Here is a 15062-nt window from a genome sequence, read left to right as displayed (position 1 = left end):
AAGCGTCCAGTGTTTCAGCTGTCAGTTCCTGCAGAAGGGGGAAGAGCTATACAGTTTGATGGCCACAGGTAGGAAAGATCTCCTGTGGCGTTCTGTACTGCTCTTCAGAGGTCTCAGTCTGTATATAGTTCAGTATTTTCTGGAAAAATATGTGAGAGAAAAAGAAAACTAAATATGTGTAAAATGCGAGACCTGCTCATTGATTTTCTACTTTTCCCACAACTTTTCATATTGGCAAATTATTAAAGACCCCCTCTGGTGAAGATTACTTTTTCTTCTTTTTTTTTTTTAAAACCTTGTTAACATAGGGTGCTTTTTATATGTTTGAAGACATATCAAGGGATAAATAAGCAGCACAGCAGAATATGAACATTTCTTCCTTGAAACTTAAATCGTCAACAGGTCAAGTTACCAGTTGAACAGCTCAAACACTGTATGTGCACAGTTAGCTAAACTGAACCCTTCTCTAGTGATTAGACTTAAAAATCTTCTAAGTCAGGAAAAAAAACCGTTTGCGTCTGTGTCTATATTTTTTTCAGGATACATGATTTGGATTGAAGCAGTAAAAATGGACACAAGTGATGACACAGCGTTTGTAATATTTGACTGTAGCTCATGGTTCTTTGTAATTACGCTCCGCTGAACGCCTGATGAAATTCTCAAAAACTGGCTACCAGGGTTTCACACAGTTAGCTGGCAAGGTGGGGCTTTCCTTATCATTAGTCTTCTTCAGTATTGGTTTCTGGTTTCAAGATGAACGGCTGAATCACTCATCTATTACAACTCGCCGTTGTGTAGCGTAGAGTAGTGTACAGTGTTTGAGCAGAGTTGTAGGTGAGCTGTTGTGCTTGAGCTGCAAGGTGCGGGATAAATGGATAGTTGGTAAAGTTGAAGGACATTTTGGGAGACAGGATTACATTTCTGGGACATGCTGTCCATCCAGATCTGTCTGAAATGATTTGTTAGACAACAAATGCTGTGGTGGTGGAAGAGGCTGGCTGACACCCTGACTCACACGCCAGCCTCCAGCAGGCCTACAGCCCGTTCTCATCTTTCTCTTGTCATTGTGTCATTTGAATAAAGCTGCATTTTAAGGCGAGCTTTTATTACTACTGATCAGAAGAGTCTATGTGTGATGGTCACACTATCTGATCATTGTCATTTGAAACCACACATCCAGTGGGTTAGTTCAGTGGTTGAGAAGTTGTTACCAGCTGAACAGCTCAAACACTGTATGTGCACAGTGAGCTAAACTGAAGCCTTTCTGATCACAAGATTTAGAATTTTTCTCTTTAAGTCAGAAAAGAAAACCACCTACGTCTATATTTTTATTAAGCACACATAATATGCATTGAAGCAGTGAATATGGATGAAAGAGATGAAGCTGACTGCAGTGCATCCAACAGCATTTGTAATATTTGGCTTTAGCACACGTTTCTTTGTGATAATATTCTGCTGAAAGTCTGGATGTTTGTTTTATTTAGTTTTGAAAGAGTGCTCGCTTTGTGATTTCTGAGAAATCTGGCTAATCGTATCTACAGAAGTAATTTGGGATTAGTGGAAGATTTGGTATGGGGCTGAATCAGAGTGACATTTTTGGTGGGATTAACATCTGTTTGGAACTGAAGAGTCACATGTAAGCCTTTAATTCTTCAATAAAAACTTACGGTGATTCTTGGAACCACAGTTTACTGCTATTAGTTACCTCAGACTGAGGTGAAATGCAGCAAACTGCAGTTGCAGAATATTTTTCTGAGTTCCACTCCGCAGGACAAGTACAGGGAAGGGTCGCAACCTTGACCAAGCTGTTAGAAATATCATGTAGCTGTCACTGCTTTACAGTTAGTAATTAAATGTCATTGTGTGTCCCTCATTATAAGAACACGTTTAATAACTGCTAACCACAAAAGTTGTTACATTTGTTGGGTACTTTATGAAAAACAGAAATAATTCATATCTATTAAATTAAATTGTGTGTAGGACCTGATTTTAAGGATTTTCTTCATCTCTACCAACTCTGTAATGTATAAATACTGATGTCATCACATTGTACAATTAAACTGTTGCAGCCCAGAAATGAGGCATTTTGGTGAATCAAGTAATTGAGCTGCCAATATTTAGAATATTGTGCACAATAAAAAAAAAAGGGAAAAAATGGGGGAAAAAAATGATTTCAAAATCAAAAATTTTACACAAATGTAAAAATCTGGCAACAAGGGAACCAGAAAGATTGAATACTGTAATTTTTTATTTTTTTTTTTAAATTATAGAAACAGTTAAAAAAATATACATTTTTTAGCTGATTTAAATACAGTGAAATGGCATGATGTTATGGTCACACACTGTGAAGGAACAAGTTACAACACAGATCATATGTACAGTCTTGGCCTGTTTTAATGTACAAAATGTTTATTTCAGATAACAGCAAAGACATGTCAAATTAGTAGTTTTTACTGGTTTAAAAACAGTTCCAAAAAAGTGAAACTTTTACTGTCAAATGTAAAAGAACAAATTGCTATAAGTAAAAAATTTAAAAAAAAAAAAATTTGGACATTATTTACAGTTTTGGCCTGTTGTTTTGTTTTTGTTGTCTGTGTGTGTGTTTTTTTTATTTTTTAACAGTTAACATGAATTAACACTTTTTTAAAAATGTGATTTTACTTGAGATTATCTTTAATTAACAAAACAAGAAAAACTCTGTAAAATAATTACAATAGTGAAAACTGTTTAAAGAAAAGTTTGTTTTTTGTTTGTTTTACAGTGTATCCACCTCCTAGACATTTACACCAACTTGAAATGTCTGACAGCAAGTGAAGGCACCTGCAGTTAAAGCGTCCTCCAATTAATTTGCGATTCCACTTTAAGAATAAAATTCCTGTCGTCACAATAAGTAGCCACACTTGATACGGTTGTAGAGCCACCACGGCTCTCTATATTTATTTAAATTGTTGTTACACTTTAAATAAATATCAGGTAGGCCACCTGTTTGACAGTAACTTCAAAACAATGTCAGCAGTGAAGTGAGCTTCTCTTTAACACCTGAGCGTTTCCATATTTGGTTTCGCCGGTGAGTTTTTCTTGTTACATCACGTGAACCCAGTGGGTCAATACGTCCAAACATCTGTGTGTCGCCCTGTGGAGGTCAACGGTCCCCAGAGGTGTGACACCGGCGAGGCGTGGCTCCCCAGCTGCGTCTGATTGGTGGCCGAGCTGCGTGGGGGCGAAGGTGGTACCCTGGAGAGCGGTGCGCAGCGCTCACTGCAGCCGAGTCCCGCAGACGCGCGATGCCTCGTTTTACTGTCCACATCCGAGATGAGTGGCTGGCAGTGCCCTGCCGGGACACCTCCAACTCGATCCAGTGGCTGGGACACGAAGCGCTCAAACGTTACATGAAGAACAAACCAGACAACGGCGGCATCAAGGCTGTGAAGGAGACACGTTTTGTTGTGCGCAGGTGCCAGGGTTTGGGTTTGCTGGACGTGGATGACACCATCGAGGATGTACTGGAGGATAATGATTTTGTTGAACTTGGTAATGACCTATATGAGAAAAAAAAAAGGAAAAGAGAAGAAAAGAAATATGCATCACATTTACAGAACAGTGGAGATGTTTTTACCACTAGTTGTAATTAGGCTGTGCGTAATTGTACGTAATTAGTAATGTGCAGTCATGTATTTTCAATAAATGCCGAGAGGAAATGTATATTATTGTCCTGTACTTTCAGCTATTGAAGGAGATACCATGTCTCCAGACTTTATCTCCTGTGAGCCTGGAGTTTCTCATCTGTATCCTTACACTTGTTCAATATTTGTGGCGTATTATTAATAGTGGATACTGTGGTGTCTATACTAAATCTGTCTTTAATTTCCTCATGCCATTTTCAGTTGGAGTTAAAATTGATATTTGAAAGATTGAAACAATTATATATTCTACCTATCATGGCAACTCCTTTTCATTTTGCTCAAAGTTATCCTTAACTATGTGAAACAGTACAGCAGCATATAAAGAACCAGGAGAAGTAAGTGCATTATCTGTTAAAATGTCAAACCTGTTATATTGAGTATGTCTGTGTAACACACGGCTCCCTGTGCAGTATATTTCCTTGGATGGCAAAAGCCTGTCATCGACAGATCTGGTTAACTTGGGCAGAGGACTGTATAAGATAAAGGTAATGATCAACAAACTGTATTTGTTGTCATGTCTGGCTTGTGGTAATCTTTGAGTTAATGCCATCTTTCTCTTTGCCAATGTTTCCAGCTGACTCCGGAGGCAGAAAAAAAAGTTGTGCAATCCAGAGAGCTTTTGGACACCATTGTAAAAGAGAACAAAGGTTAATATTCACCTAAGGAAATTATTTTTGCATTGAGCTTGAAGTACACCAGCTACTGCAAAGTTAAAGTTTTTCAGAAATGGATGAGCCCATGCATTAATTCTCTTTGTCTCCTGTTCCTGCAGTTGTGTACGGAATCACAACAGGTTTTGGAAAATTTGCCCGAACTGTCATTCCTGTCAGCAAGCTCAAGTAAAGGATATATATTCTTTCTAATATCTTAAGTGCACGAGCCATTTCTGTGTGGTTATTGATGGCCGTGCACGTTTTGTTCTGCAGGGAGCTCCAGGAGAACTTGGTGCGATCACACTCAGCAGGTAATTCAACTCTTTGTCAAGCTTGCTTTCAGATTTTTACATTTCCAGGCATTCAGTGCTCCTTGCTAAGTGTTTTAGGTTTTGTTGTACTTCCACCAGCTTTACCAAAGTTCTGCTGTGTTTGTGTAGGTGTGGGAAACCCGCTAAGTCCTGAGAGGACCCGCATGCTGCTCGCGCTGAGGATCAACGTCCTGGCCAAAGGGCACAGCGGAATTTCTCTGGAAACCCTCCATGCCATGATCCAGGCCTTCAATGGTAAGCTTCGGCTAGACCCGTCATCTTCAGCTTACCTTAGCTGATGTGGGTAACTGCTGATAACTTTCTTCAGTGATCACTACTGGGGAAGGTGACCGTCATGTGACTAATCTTCACCTCGCTTCGGCCCTGCAGCTTCCTGCCTCTCCTTTGTCCCTGAGAAGGGAACGGTGGGTGCTAGTGGAGACCTGGCCCCCCTGTCTCACCTGGCGCTGGGGCTGATGGGAGAGGGGAAAATGTGGTCTCCCAAGAGTGGATGGGCAGACGCCAAATATGTAAGATCAGAGTGACTTTTCTATAGTTGTAAAACAATACGTTGCTTAATATTACAGGAAATGTGCCTTTTGCCTCTAAGAGCAAAAAGTTGCAAGGTCCAATAGAAAAACATGTTTGCTTTTTGATGACCCTTGACTTTTTACATGTTTTTTCTTCTTTCATCCCTGGTCAGGTCCTGGAGGCCCATGGACTAAAGCCAATATCACTAAAGCCTAAAGAGGTAATGTTTAAAACTCGACTCATTCGGTCCTGTTTGATTTGACTGAGCGACAAAAATGGACCCAAGGTTCACTGGGAACACACTGTGCAGGCTGTATTTCTCAAGTACAGGATGAGCATTTGCAGGACAAAAATAGAGTCCAATAAATATTTGACTAAATTCCCTGCTGTGACTTAAACCCATTGAATCAAGTGGAAGTAAGTGCTAGAAGAAATATTCAGACGCTTTATTAAAGTAAAAGTGGCCACACTTAAGCGTAAACGGAAAGTTCTGCATTCTGAAAAGGGCTTCAAATTAAAAGCAATTAAATACAACTCTAAAGCTGCACTTCAGTTATCAAAAGTAAATGTACCTATTTGATAGAGTGAACTCAAATATTGTATAAGCAGCATTTTGATGTTATCGTTGCTCTGTGTCAAGAAAATTCTATTAAATATACTGTTAGCAAAAGTAACGCATCATACAGTCGTCCTCAAATGTATTCAGACCCTCCAATTAAAGACGGAAAAAAACAGCTGTCACTGAAATAAGTTGAAATTGACAAAAGTAATAATAAATAAATAAATTAATAATTGAAAATCATGACATTGCTTTTGAATTGTGGTTCAACAGAAATATTTCTAAAAACAAACAAAAAAACAAGCAAACAAGCATGATGGGACCCGAAAACTAATATTTAGTTGAACAACCCTTTGAGCCAATCACTGCAGTCAGGTGTTTTCTGTAAATCTCAATCAGACTTCTGCACCTGTTGACAGGTATTTTGATTTTGGCCCACTGCTCATCAGCAAAGTGCAACAACAAACATTTTTGTTTGTTTTTTAAAATTATTCTTTTTAACCACAATTCAAAAGCAATGTCTTATTTCACAAAATTATAATTTAGAATTTTTTTATTTATTATTACTTTTTTCAGTTTCTAGTTATTTGAGTGACTATTGTGAATTTTGTCTTTTCTTTAATGGAAGGGTGTGAATACATTTGAGGACGACTGTATATTATTAAATGACTAAATATGTTGTACATAAAATCCTATTTTGCAAACCAGTAACAACAATTTTTTAAATAAATGTAGTAGATTAGTAGAAAGTTGCCAAAAAATAGAGCTCGTTAATTGAAGTTTAAGTCGCTCAAAATTGTACTTCACTACAGTATTTGAGTAAATGTACTTAATCGCATTCAATTCACTATCAAGTCACTATTCTCCAAAAGGCTTCTGAAACTACAAAATATATCAATCTTGCTATTCCCTCACAGGGCCTTGCTCTGATCAATGGCACCCAGATGATAACCTCCCTTGGGGCTGAGGCCGTGGAGCGAGCCCAGGCCATCGCACGGCAGGCAGATATTATAGCTGCTCTCACCCTGGAGGTGCTGAAGGGAACCACCAAGGCCTTTGACAGTGGTGAGCAGCAGCAGCGACCCAAAAAAAAATAATGCAGAAACGAGGTGGAATTACTATATAGAGTACCTCCAGTTGAAGACTCTGCATCTCATCTATCCTTACGTATTTTCTGATCTCCTGCCACAGACATCCACTCACTGCGGCCCCACCCAGGACAGATAGAAGTGGCCCAACGCTTCCGCTCACTGCTGGACTCTGATCATCATCCATCACAAATTGCAGGTCAGGCGGCTTCTAAAACAGACAAAACATTATAGGATAATCACACGTTATGATACATATCACATCTGGCAGATGGGGAGGTTTCATTTATCTGTTTGTCAGTTTTCCTTCCAGCCAAAACATATCAGGAGTACTTCTGCCACTGCCTTTGATCGGGGCTCTGGTTTCAGAGCTGGAGTACACCAGTGTGGTTACCCTCAACTCATAAATAGTTAGGATGGGTCACATTCAGAGGGTGTATTTCCCCACAGAGATTAATAAAATATAGCGTTTGGTAACATTACGCCTGCGCTGCACTCTTAAACAAGTAGTATTTAATGTGTGTCATCTGGTGTGTTTTTCCAGAGAGCCACAGGTTCTGTGACAGAGTCCAGGATGCCTACACCATGCGGTGCTGTCCTCAGGTAACCTCAAGTTAAGTCAAGTTTATTTATACATACCCAAATCACAAGTTTCTCCCACAGGACTTTACAGTTTGTGCACCCACTATCCCCAGACACTCGGTTTGGAAAAGGGAAAACTCTGTGGTGGATTCTTGTGCGGTAGATCCCAGAGACACTGATAGTCCTGGAGCTGGAGTCAGACGGTGTTTGAGTTTTGTGCAGCTGTTTCTGAGCATGATATCCTCTCTCTGTACACAGGTTCACGGAGTTGCCAATGACACAATAAAATTTGTCCAGAACATCATAAATACAGAAATCAACAGCGCCACTGACAACCCTGTATCCTTCTCTGATACATGTATATACATGTATATAATATTATGATTTTCTTTATTTGATTCCCTTTTTGCTCTGTTTCAAAATCTGATTTATTTATTCCTGCTCTCTCTCTCTCTCTCTCTCTCTCTCTCTCTCTCTCTCTCTCTCTCTCTCTCTCTCTCTCTCTTTTATATATATATATATATATAAAACACATTTCACTGCACGTTATACCATGTATAACTGTGTTTATGACCAATAAAAGACCTTGAATCCTTGATGCGTAAACTAGAGGATGAATTTGTTTCGTGAGACTGGATTTCATAATTGAAAGTGGCACAAATTGTGTACTGACTGTTATTGGAAATCGGTAGTGGCTTATTTTGTCTTAACGTCCATACAAGATGGTGTTTGCAGAAAGAGGTGAAACCATTTCAGGTGGGAATTTCCACGGAGAATACCCAGCTAAGGTTTGTGACTAATGAAGCATCTTGTTTGGTATTTGTTGTCGATTTTACTTTTCTCTCCTTCACTATCAAGTTTTTTTGTCTCATAGGCTCTGGACTTTTTAGCCATCGGAGTCCACGAGTTGGCTTCCATCAGTGAAAGGAGGATCGAGAGGTTGTGTAACCCGTCTCTGAGCGAGCTGCCCGCTTTCCTCGTCAACGAGGGGGGGCTCAACTCAGGCTTCATGATTGCCCACTGTACTGCTGCTGCTTTAGGTTAGCCACAGAAGAAAGTGCATTACATGTTTCTAATTAATTCATGTAAAATAAGATAACAGAGTTAAATAGGCATTAACCCTTTATAGAGCACTCCTTGAAATACTTGGAAAATGAAAATTTCAACTCTAGGGTGCTACTGAAGGATATTTCAAGATATTTTAACTTTTGTGACTTTAAAAAAATAAAATAAAATGTTGCAAATCAAGATGAATAAAGTTACCATATATGGTAACTTGCCCGTCTACGGTAAACAACAACAAAAAATAGAATGTATAATACATAAAAGAAACGGTAACAAACTGCAAAAACATTTATATAAAAACATTTTAGTTTGAGGTTATGATACTTACACAACCAGTAACAAAGTATTTATAAAGTGGTTGGCAAGTTCATTTGGTAACATTTTTCTTGGGATGGTGGTGTTAATGGCACTGATGTCAAAAAATAAATCAAAGTGGAGTTCAATGCAAACCAGTAACAAAGCATTTATAAAGTGCCTCGTACATTTGTTTAGTGACATTTTTTTTTGTAAGGTAGTGATATTGGCACTAATATAAAAACTAAATCAAAGTGCACATGGTTCTTCAACCTCAAGGAGAGGCACAGGGTGGATGTATTGAATGTCCAAGGAAGTTACCAAATATGGTTACTTGCCCCATAAAGGGTTAAATCTTCAGATGTTTTTTTAACTAAAAAGATATAGTGGTATGAAAATAAACCACACTTGATTATCGTCTCTATTGTTATACCTGAGCGTGAACATTAACTCTAATCTCTCATCTTTTACTCTGTTCAGTTTCCGAAAATAAAGTTTTGTGCCATCCATCTTCCGTGGACTCCTTGTCCACCAGCGCCGCTACAGAGGACCATGTGTCTATGGGAGGCTGGGCTGCCAGGAAGGCCCTGAGGGTCATAGAGCATGTGGAGCAAGGTAACACGCCATTTTAAATAGACAGCATGATTGGATTGTTTCTACTGCTGATATGAACTTTAATATTTGCCTCACTATGGCAACTCTGAAGCAAAAAACTAAACATAGTTCTATGGTTGTCTGATGTAGGTGTTCTGACATTCAAGTGAAACTCTTATCACCAACTTGAGTCAAAAATGGTCAACTTCAATTGTGACACAGTTCAGTTGTACAGGGTTCAATACTTACTAGCACTGATTAAATTTAAAAAAGATTCATTAGCCATCTAATTATCAGCAAACTTTAAAGGAACAAGAAACAAAGTCTTTGATTTAAAGAGACAAACTGGTCATTTTCCTTCTGCCACAACAAGGTGATAATGTCCACCAACCACAGATAAAGCTGCATCAGCAAACATCTGCACGATTGTACATTTAAGCTCAATACAGATATATGTAAAATTACAGGTTAAAAAACATCAACAAATCAATTCCTCTGTTGCTAAACTTGCTTTTTTCTCAAGAAGCAAGATTTAAAGTGTTGGAATAGACCGTTTGTGATAGTTCTACATGATGTCCAATTTAAGTGACATTCTCTTACAATTTAAAAGACGCATCCACATACGGTATGTTGCAGTTTATTTCACTTCTGTGTGAGAAAAATACTGTTGAGGACTTGTATGAATGGATTACTTCTGCAGCCCTATTTGTGACTTGATCATTTCTTATTCTAAGGTGTCACATCTACCTAAGGTTTCTTCCAGGTCCCTCACATCGTATAATCCAGTCTCATGTCTCTCGTACACATTGTGAGCTATTACTTCGATGAAAACTATGCGTGGATAATGTACCATGCAAAAAGTAGTGATGTAATGTTTCATTTTTGTGACTACATTAATTACAACTAAAAAAGAATACAACTCTAATTAAGCCATGATTATCAATGTTTTCTGCGACAAGTCCTTGCCATCGAGCTGCTGGCAGCCTGTCAGGGTATTGAGTTCCTCCGCCCACTTCGTACCACCACTCCGCTGGAGAAGGTCTATGAACTTGTGCGCAGTGTGGTCAAGTAAGTCAAATAGATGTGGCCAAGGTACACAACTTTCAGTCCACTAAAACCAGGCACAGGATGGTTAATATTTATCCACTGTTCCCATCTGCTCCTCTGCTGTTAACAGACCGTGGATTAAAGACAGATTCATGTCCCCAGATATTGAGGCCGTCCACCGTCTCATACTCGACCAGAAGGCAAGTTCTAAAACTCACAGAGTTCAACATACATACGTGTAAACTCCACTACACAGGGGACAGTTTTAAACTGCATTTTTGTATTTTCAACCCAGGTGTGGAACGTGGCCAAACCTTACATTGACAAGTATCAGACAGAGTACATCCCTGAGTCCCGCCCCATCTCTCCAACCGCCTTCTCCCTGGATCCTCCCGCATCACCAAGGAAACGTGTTCGACATGAGTGAAAGCATGTCCAAAACAAGTTTTGTTTGTTTGTTTGCAATAACTAAATCTGAATTTTAGTGAATTAAAATCAACCAAAATCAACTCAGATCAAAGATTGATATGAGGATACAGTATTTCTTTTGTCCCTTGTAGACTAAATTCATGTTGATTTCTGACATTCGAGTTTTTAACTCTTGATGATATTTTTAGTAACTTATGAACTGTCTATACTATATAAACAGTAGAGTTCTCTGTAATTAACTGGATGTTAAGCTTGCATACACCCTGCCCGACACCATTGTGCATTAGAGTTGTATTTATCTAAACTTTTGCTGTCCCTTTAAAATGTGCCTAATTTAGTTTTTATTGCTACCTGACTACCTCAGCCACTGTAATATTTCCATATCAGATGTTTTTTTAATGATGTAGCAAAAACAATACTATGATTTGGTATTATTTTTTCAGGTTTAATTATTTGAAATCCTAAATAATTGTCACCTATACATTTCCAAATTCACATAATAAAGGTTTATGAAGCTGTGTCCTTATTCTCATAGACTGCATGATGATTTAAGCGAACATTTCTGTTTTCTTGTTAATATTTCTGCACATTTAGTGCATCTTTGTGGTTGAAACAATCCACTCGTCCACTACTTAAGTCCAGCCCTCCCACTTAGCCGTTTTATAACCGAGGCAGCGTTCATTCATTCATTCATTCTGCTCCACCAGCCTCTACAGATCCTCCTATCACTGCTGCTGTTCACCTCCATCTCTCTTACAGGTTATAAAAACTCAGTGTTTGGTGATTTGTTCTTACCTTCTGACTGTGATCATGTCCGGGTGGGCCAATCAGTACGGCCACGCAGCCTCCTCCACCTTAAGGAGCTTGGTTTCGTTTTACCTTGTTTCCTTCGTTTTCTTTTCAATTGCAAATTTTTTCCTTCCCCCTTTTTTTTTTTGTTTTTTTTTTGTGTGGATCTCCCCGCGTCTTTATAGACCAGCGCTGTTGTATGTTTTCCTCTATAGCTCTGTTCTGGGAATACTTCCAGATTCTTGTCACTCTCTTCTCTCTCTGTTTTCTAGTGGTTGCCTCAAAGTGGTTGCTTTTAAACATCCACTGGATTTTAACATATATTTACTAAAACAGCGTTCTCCTATCATGCACCATGGTCATAGAATAACCTTCAAAAAACTCTTAAACTGGAAACATTCACATTCACTAATGAGTTTAAGAGCACCATGAAGAATACAATAAAAGAGGAATGTCACTGTTTCTCTTGAGAGGCCACTGTCCTTGAATAGCTGTCGATCTGTTTTACTGATGTACTGTGTATCATGTATCTGTTTTATACTAGTTTTTTGACTTTGTATGGCTGCTCCCTTGGCCAGGTCTCCCTTGTAAAAGAGATTTCTAATTCTTAATCAGTCTTAAAAGTAGGATCGCAGCGTTAAAACCGAAGCAGGCCAGTCTTTCAGAAGGTGACATGTCCTCAATCTTGAAAAACAAAATTCCTTTCATCCTCTTCCAGTAAGAGCTTCTAACAGTCAAATCCAGCCTCTGAGCGACGTGACTCATAAAGAACTTTTGATTTGTTTTGGCTACTTTAGTTTCATAACAGTCACACCCAACTGGAGCTCACGCCTTGTGCTAATTAGAACAGCAGGTACAGGTGACACAGTGGTGCATGGATACCCTCTGGGTTTGAATCACAGCCTGGCTATGTGGAGTTTGCATGTTTATCCTGTGCCTGCCTGGGTTTTACAGAGCGCTCCAACGTCCTCCCACAGTCCAAAGACATGCTGAGGTTAATTGGTGATTCTAAAGTGTCCGTAGGTGTGAATGTGTTTGTTTGTCCCTCTGTGTGGCCCTGTAATTTACTACCTGTCCAGGGTGTAACCTGCCTTCACCCAGCGTCGGCTTAGACGACACTTTGCCAGCTTGAGGTGCTGAAAGAAAAAAATATAGCAAAGCTGGTCAACAAATTCAAAGGTTACTCAAATGGTTTACAACAGACAGCAGCACAGGGCCATAAGTCTGCTGGGAACAGGTACATTTTGAACAATAAGTACAACAGTTTTAGCTTTTTGCAGTGACTACAGGACAAATTCTTGAAAATAAATGAAAAGCCTGCTTAAAACCACAAACACAAGTGACACTGCAGTATTCCCTGAGTAAAGAGAACTGCATTACAGAGAACACAAGAGCATAAAGGGCTACTGCTAACATGTATTCCACTGTTAAAGCCCATGATAGACGTGTTTAATGATGGATAAACTCCTGCATATTGTCTATGCATACATCTAGTACAAATCAGTAACCTGTGAGAGGTGTTTGAATTTAAACATAATGATGGAGGCTATTTCTAAATGAAATATGCATCGTACAAATTAAAAACACAGTAAAACTTGCATCCTCACGCATTTAAGGTACTTACCAAAACAACACCCTTTTTTTTTTTTTTTTAGCGAACGATATGATTAGAATTTATTTATTTATTTTTACAAACAGGGCAAGACGCAAGAACAAGCTAATAATATAACGCCCTTATTGCAGCTATAATGAACTGCTATACGTGTTGTGACGTAAATAGCACTGTGGACAGGAATGTGTAAAGCTCAAAATGTGTTAATAGGCTTTGTCTTGAGGATTCCAGAAGAAAAAAGCCAAAAGCAAGTCTCCTTCGAGCCGGATTCGAACCAGCGACCTAAGGATATCAGCTGTTGCCGCTACAGTCCTCCGCTCTACCAACTGAGCTATCGAAGGGACGATACCACAGCTTCTCAGTCTACTGTATTCAAAGGTGGACATAAATCACCAACTATTATTATAATTTCTTCTTTATTATTCCGTTCATGATAACCCTGAACCCCTGAAATTGATAGAAACGCGCCGGAAGTGCGGCTGTATATGACCTAATATCAGCTTTATAACTTTTGCTAGCTAGCTAGCTAACTACTGTGCCTAATGCGTTTTCAGTGACATTTACGTCAGTTCAGCTACGTCGACTCAAAGTCTCTTGGAAGAAATACACTGACCGTTTATTGCAACGGTTTGAGGAAAAATACCCTTAAATAGCATTAAGTTATGTACCGGTACTCCCCTGAAGTCGGCTAACGTTAACGCTAGCTACCTGTTAGCACGACACGTCGCTCCAATTACCGTAAAATTGCGCACAACGAAACAGAAGAACACCGAAGAACTGCTTGACTTTGACACATTTGACTGAAGGGAACACTCGTGGCTTGTTCTGTTTTGTTGTTGTTGTTTTTTGTTTTTGTTTTTGGTGTTTTGTTTGTTTGTTTGTTTTCATTAAAGGCAACACATATTCAGTTTAAAATGTTCTACAGGTAGCTCATACCTCTCTCCTTCTGCGCACCAGGCAGGTGGATCCACGATCGGTAAGTAACCGGTAAGTAAGTCCATTCTGCACTACAACATAGCGATTAGGAGCCTAAACAGTGGATAAATTACGTTTCCCTCTAAGTGCAACTCTCCACTGATATTGATGACCCCAGGCTGAGATTCGAACCCGCTACCTTGTAGTTCTGAGGCGACATTGCTAGATGCAGGAGGAGTTTTATGTGACTGATGCAATTTAACACTCAACTATCTAACTGAATATTAAGTTGTATCACTATTGTTGCCTGACATGATTTGGAGTTGAAACAAACAAACAAAGTGTTATCATTCAGTCCACAGATCTTCGTATCGTCACTGTCTTCTCTAATAATGCCCTAAACAGCAGGAAACAGCAATGTTTTTGCAGACAGATGGATAGATTCTTTATTGTACCACAAATGAACTTGTCTCGGACTCAAAGTCACTGCAGCATATTTGTCCTCATAATGCACATTCATGCAAGCATTTAGATCACACAACAATTCATGCAAACAAAAGTGCCTAATTTCACAAAGACAATAATAAAAAGCCATATAATTCACCCGTGGTTTGTTAAGTAATAAAATAGTAAAAACCAACTATACGTAAACCAGTTAGGAATTGTTTATTTCTGGAGAGCAGAAAACACTTTGTTGTCTCTGCTGGTAGCTGGCCGAGATATTTGATGGTTAGATGTGAAGTTTGAACATGTGGTGTAGGGGTGGTTTAAAGTCTTCCATGAATAAAACCTGGAGTAGCAACACTGCTGCATTTTGCTGTAAATTGGATTTACTTTTACAGGCTACACTATTGCACATCAAAACAACACTAACAAGTAAAGTGTGATATGAACATCTTGGGAAAATCAC

General features: G+C 39.0%; 1 protein-coding gene and 1 non-coding gene across 2 annotated transcripts; one reads left to right on the top strand and one right to left on the bottom strand.

The window, feature by feature from the left end:
- Window positions 1–2721: 2721 nt before the first annotated feature.
- hal (histidine ammonia-lyase) lies at window positions 2722–11362 on the top strand. The gene is made up of 20 exons (XM_008283243.1): window positions 2722–3531; window positions 3725–3785; window positions 3991–4018; window positions 4094–4168; window positions 4258–4330; window positions 4456–4522; window positions 4610–4647; window positions 4777–4902; window positions 5038–5177; window positions 5351–5398; window positions 6655–6802; window positions 6929–7024; window positions 7370–7428; window positions 7666–7746; window positions 8130–8195; window positions 8282–8447; window positions 9247–9381; window positions 10320–10428; window positions 10538–10607; window positions 10703–11362. The coding sequence occupies exons 1-20, from the start codon at window positions 3285–3287 to the stop codon at window positions 10832–10834; spliced, it is 1965 nt and encodes a 654-aa protein (XP_008281465.1). The 5' UTR covers window positions 2722–3284; the 3' UTR covers window positions 10835–11362.
- A 2129-nt stretch (window positions 11363–13491) lies between these two features.
- On the bottom strand, window positions 13492–13578 carry trnay-gua (transfer RNA tyrosine (anticodon GUA)). Its single transcript is given in 2 exon segments — window positions 13492–13527; window positions 13542–13578. It is a non-coding gene; the product is annotated as a tRNA-Tyr (tRNA).
- Window positions 13579–15062: the final 1484 nt, after the last annotated feature.

Source organism: Stegastes partitus, unplaced genomic scaffold (assembly GCF_000690725.1).
Source record: "Stegastes partitus isolate 25-593 unplaced genomic scaffold, Stegastes_partitus-1.0.2 Scaffold303, whole genome shotgun sequence".
Taxonomy (NCBI): Eukaryota; Metazoa; Chordata; class Actinopteri; family Pomacentridae; genus Stegastes; species Stegastes partitus.
This window is presented reverse-complemented; position numbering and strand designations above follow the sequence as displayed.

Bases quoted from the DNA above. Each gene is read 5' to 3' on its own strand.
- hal (XM_008283243.1), top strand. From the start codon at position 3,285: ATGCCTCGTTTTACTGTCCACATCCGAGATGAGTGGCTGGCAGTGCCC. The intron at 3,532-3,724 runs GTAATGACCTAT...CTGTACTTTCAG, and splicing joins TAATGATTTTGTTGAACTTG to CTATTGAAGGAGATACCATG. The intron at 3,786-3,990 runs GTATCCTTACAC...TATGTGAAACAG, and splicing joins GAGCCTGGAGTTTCTCATCT to TACAGCAGCATATAAAGAAC.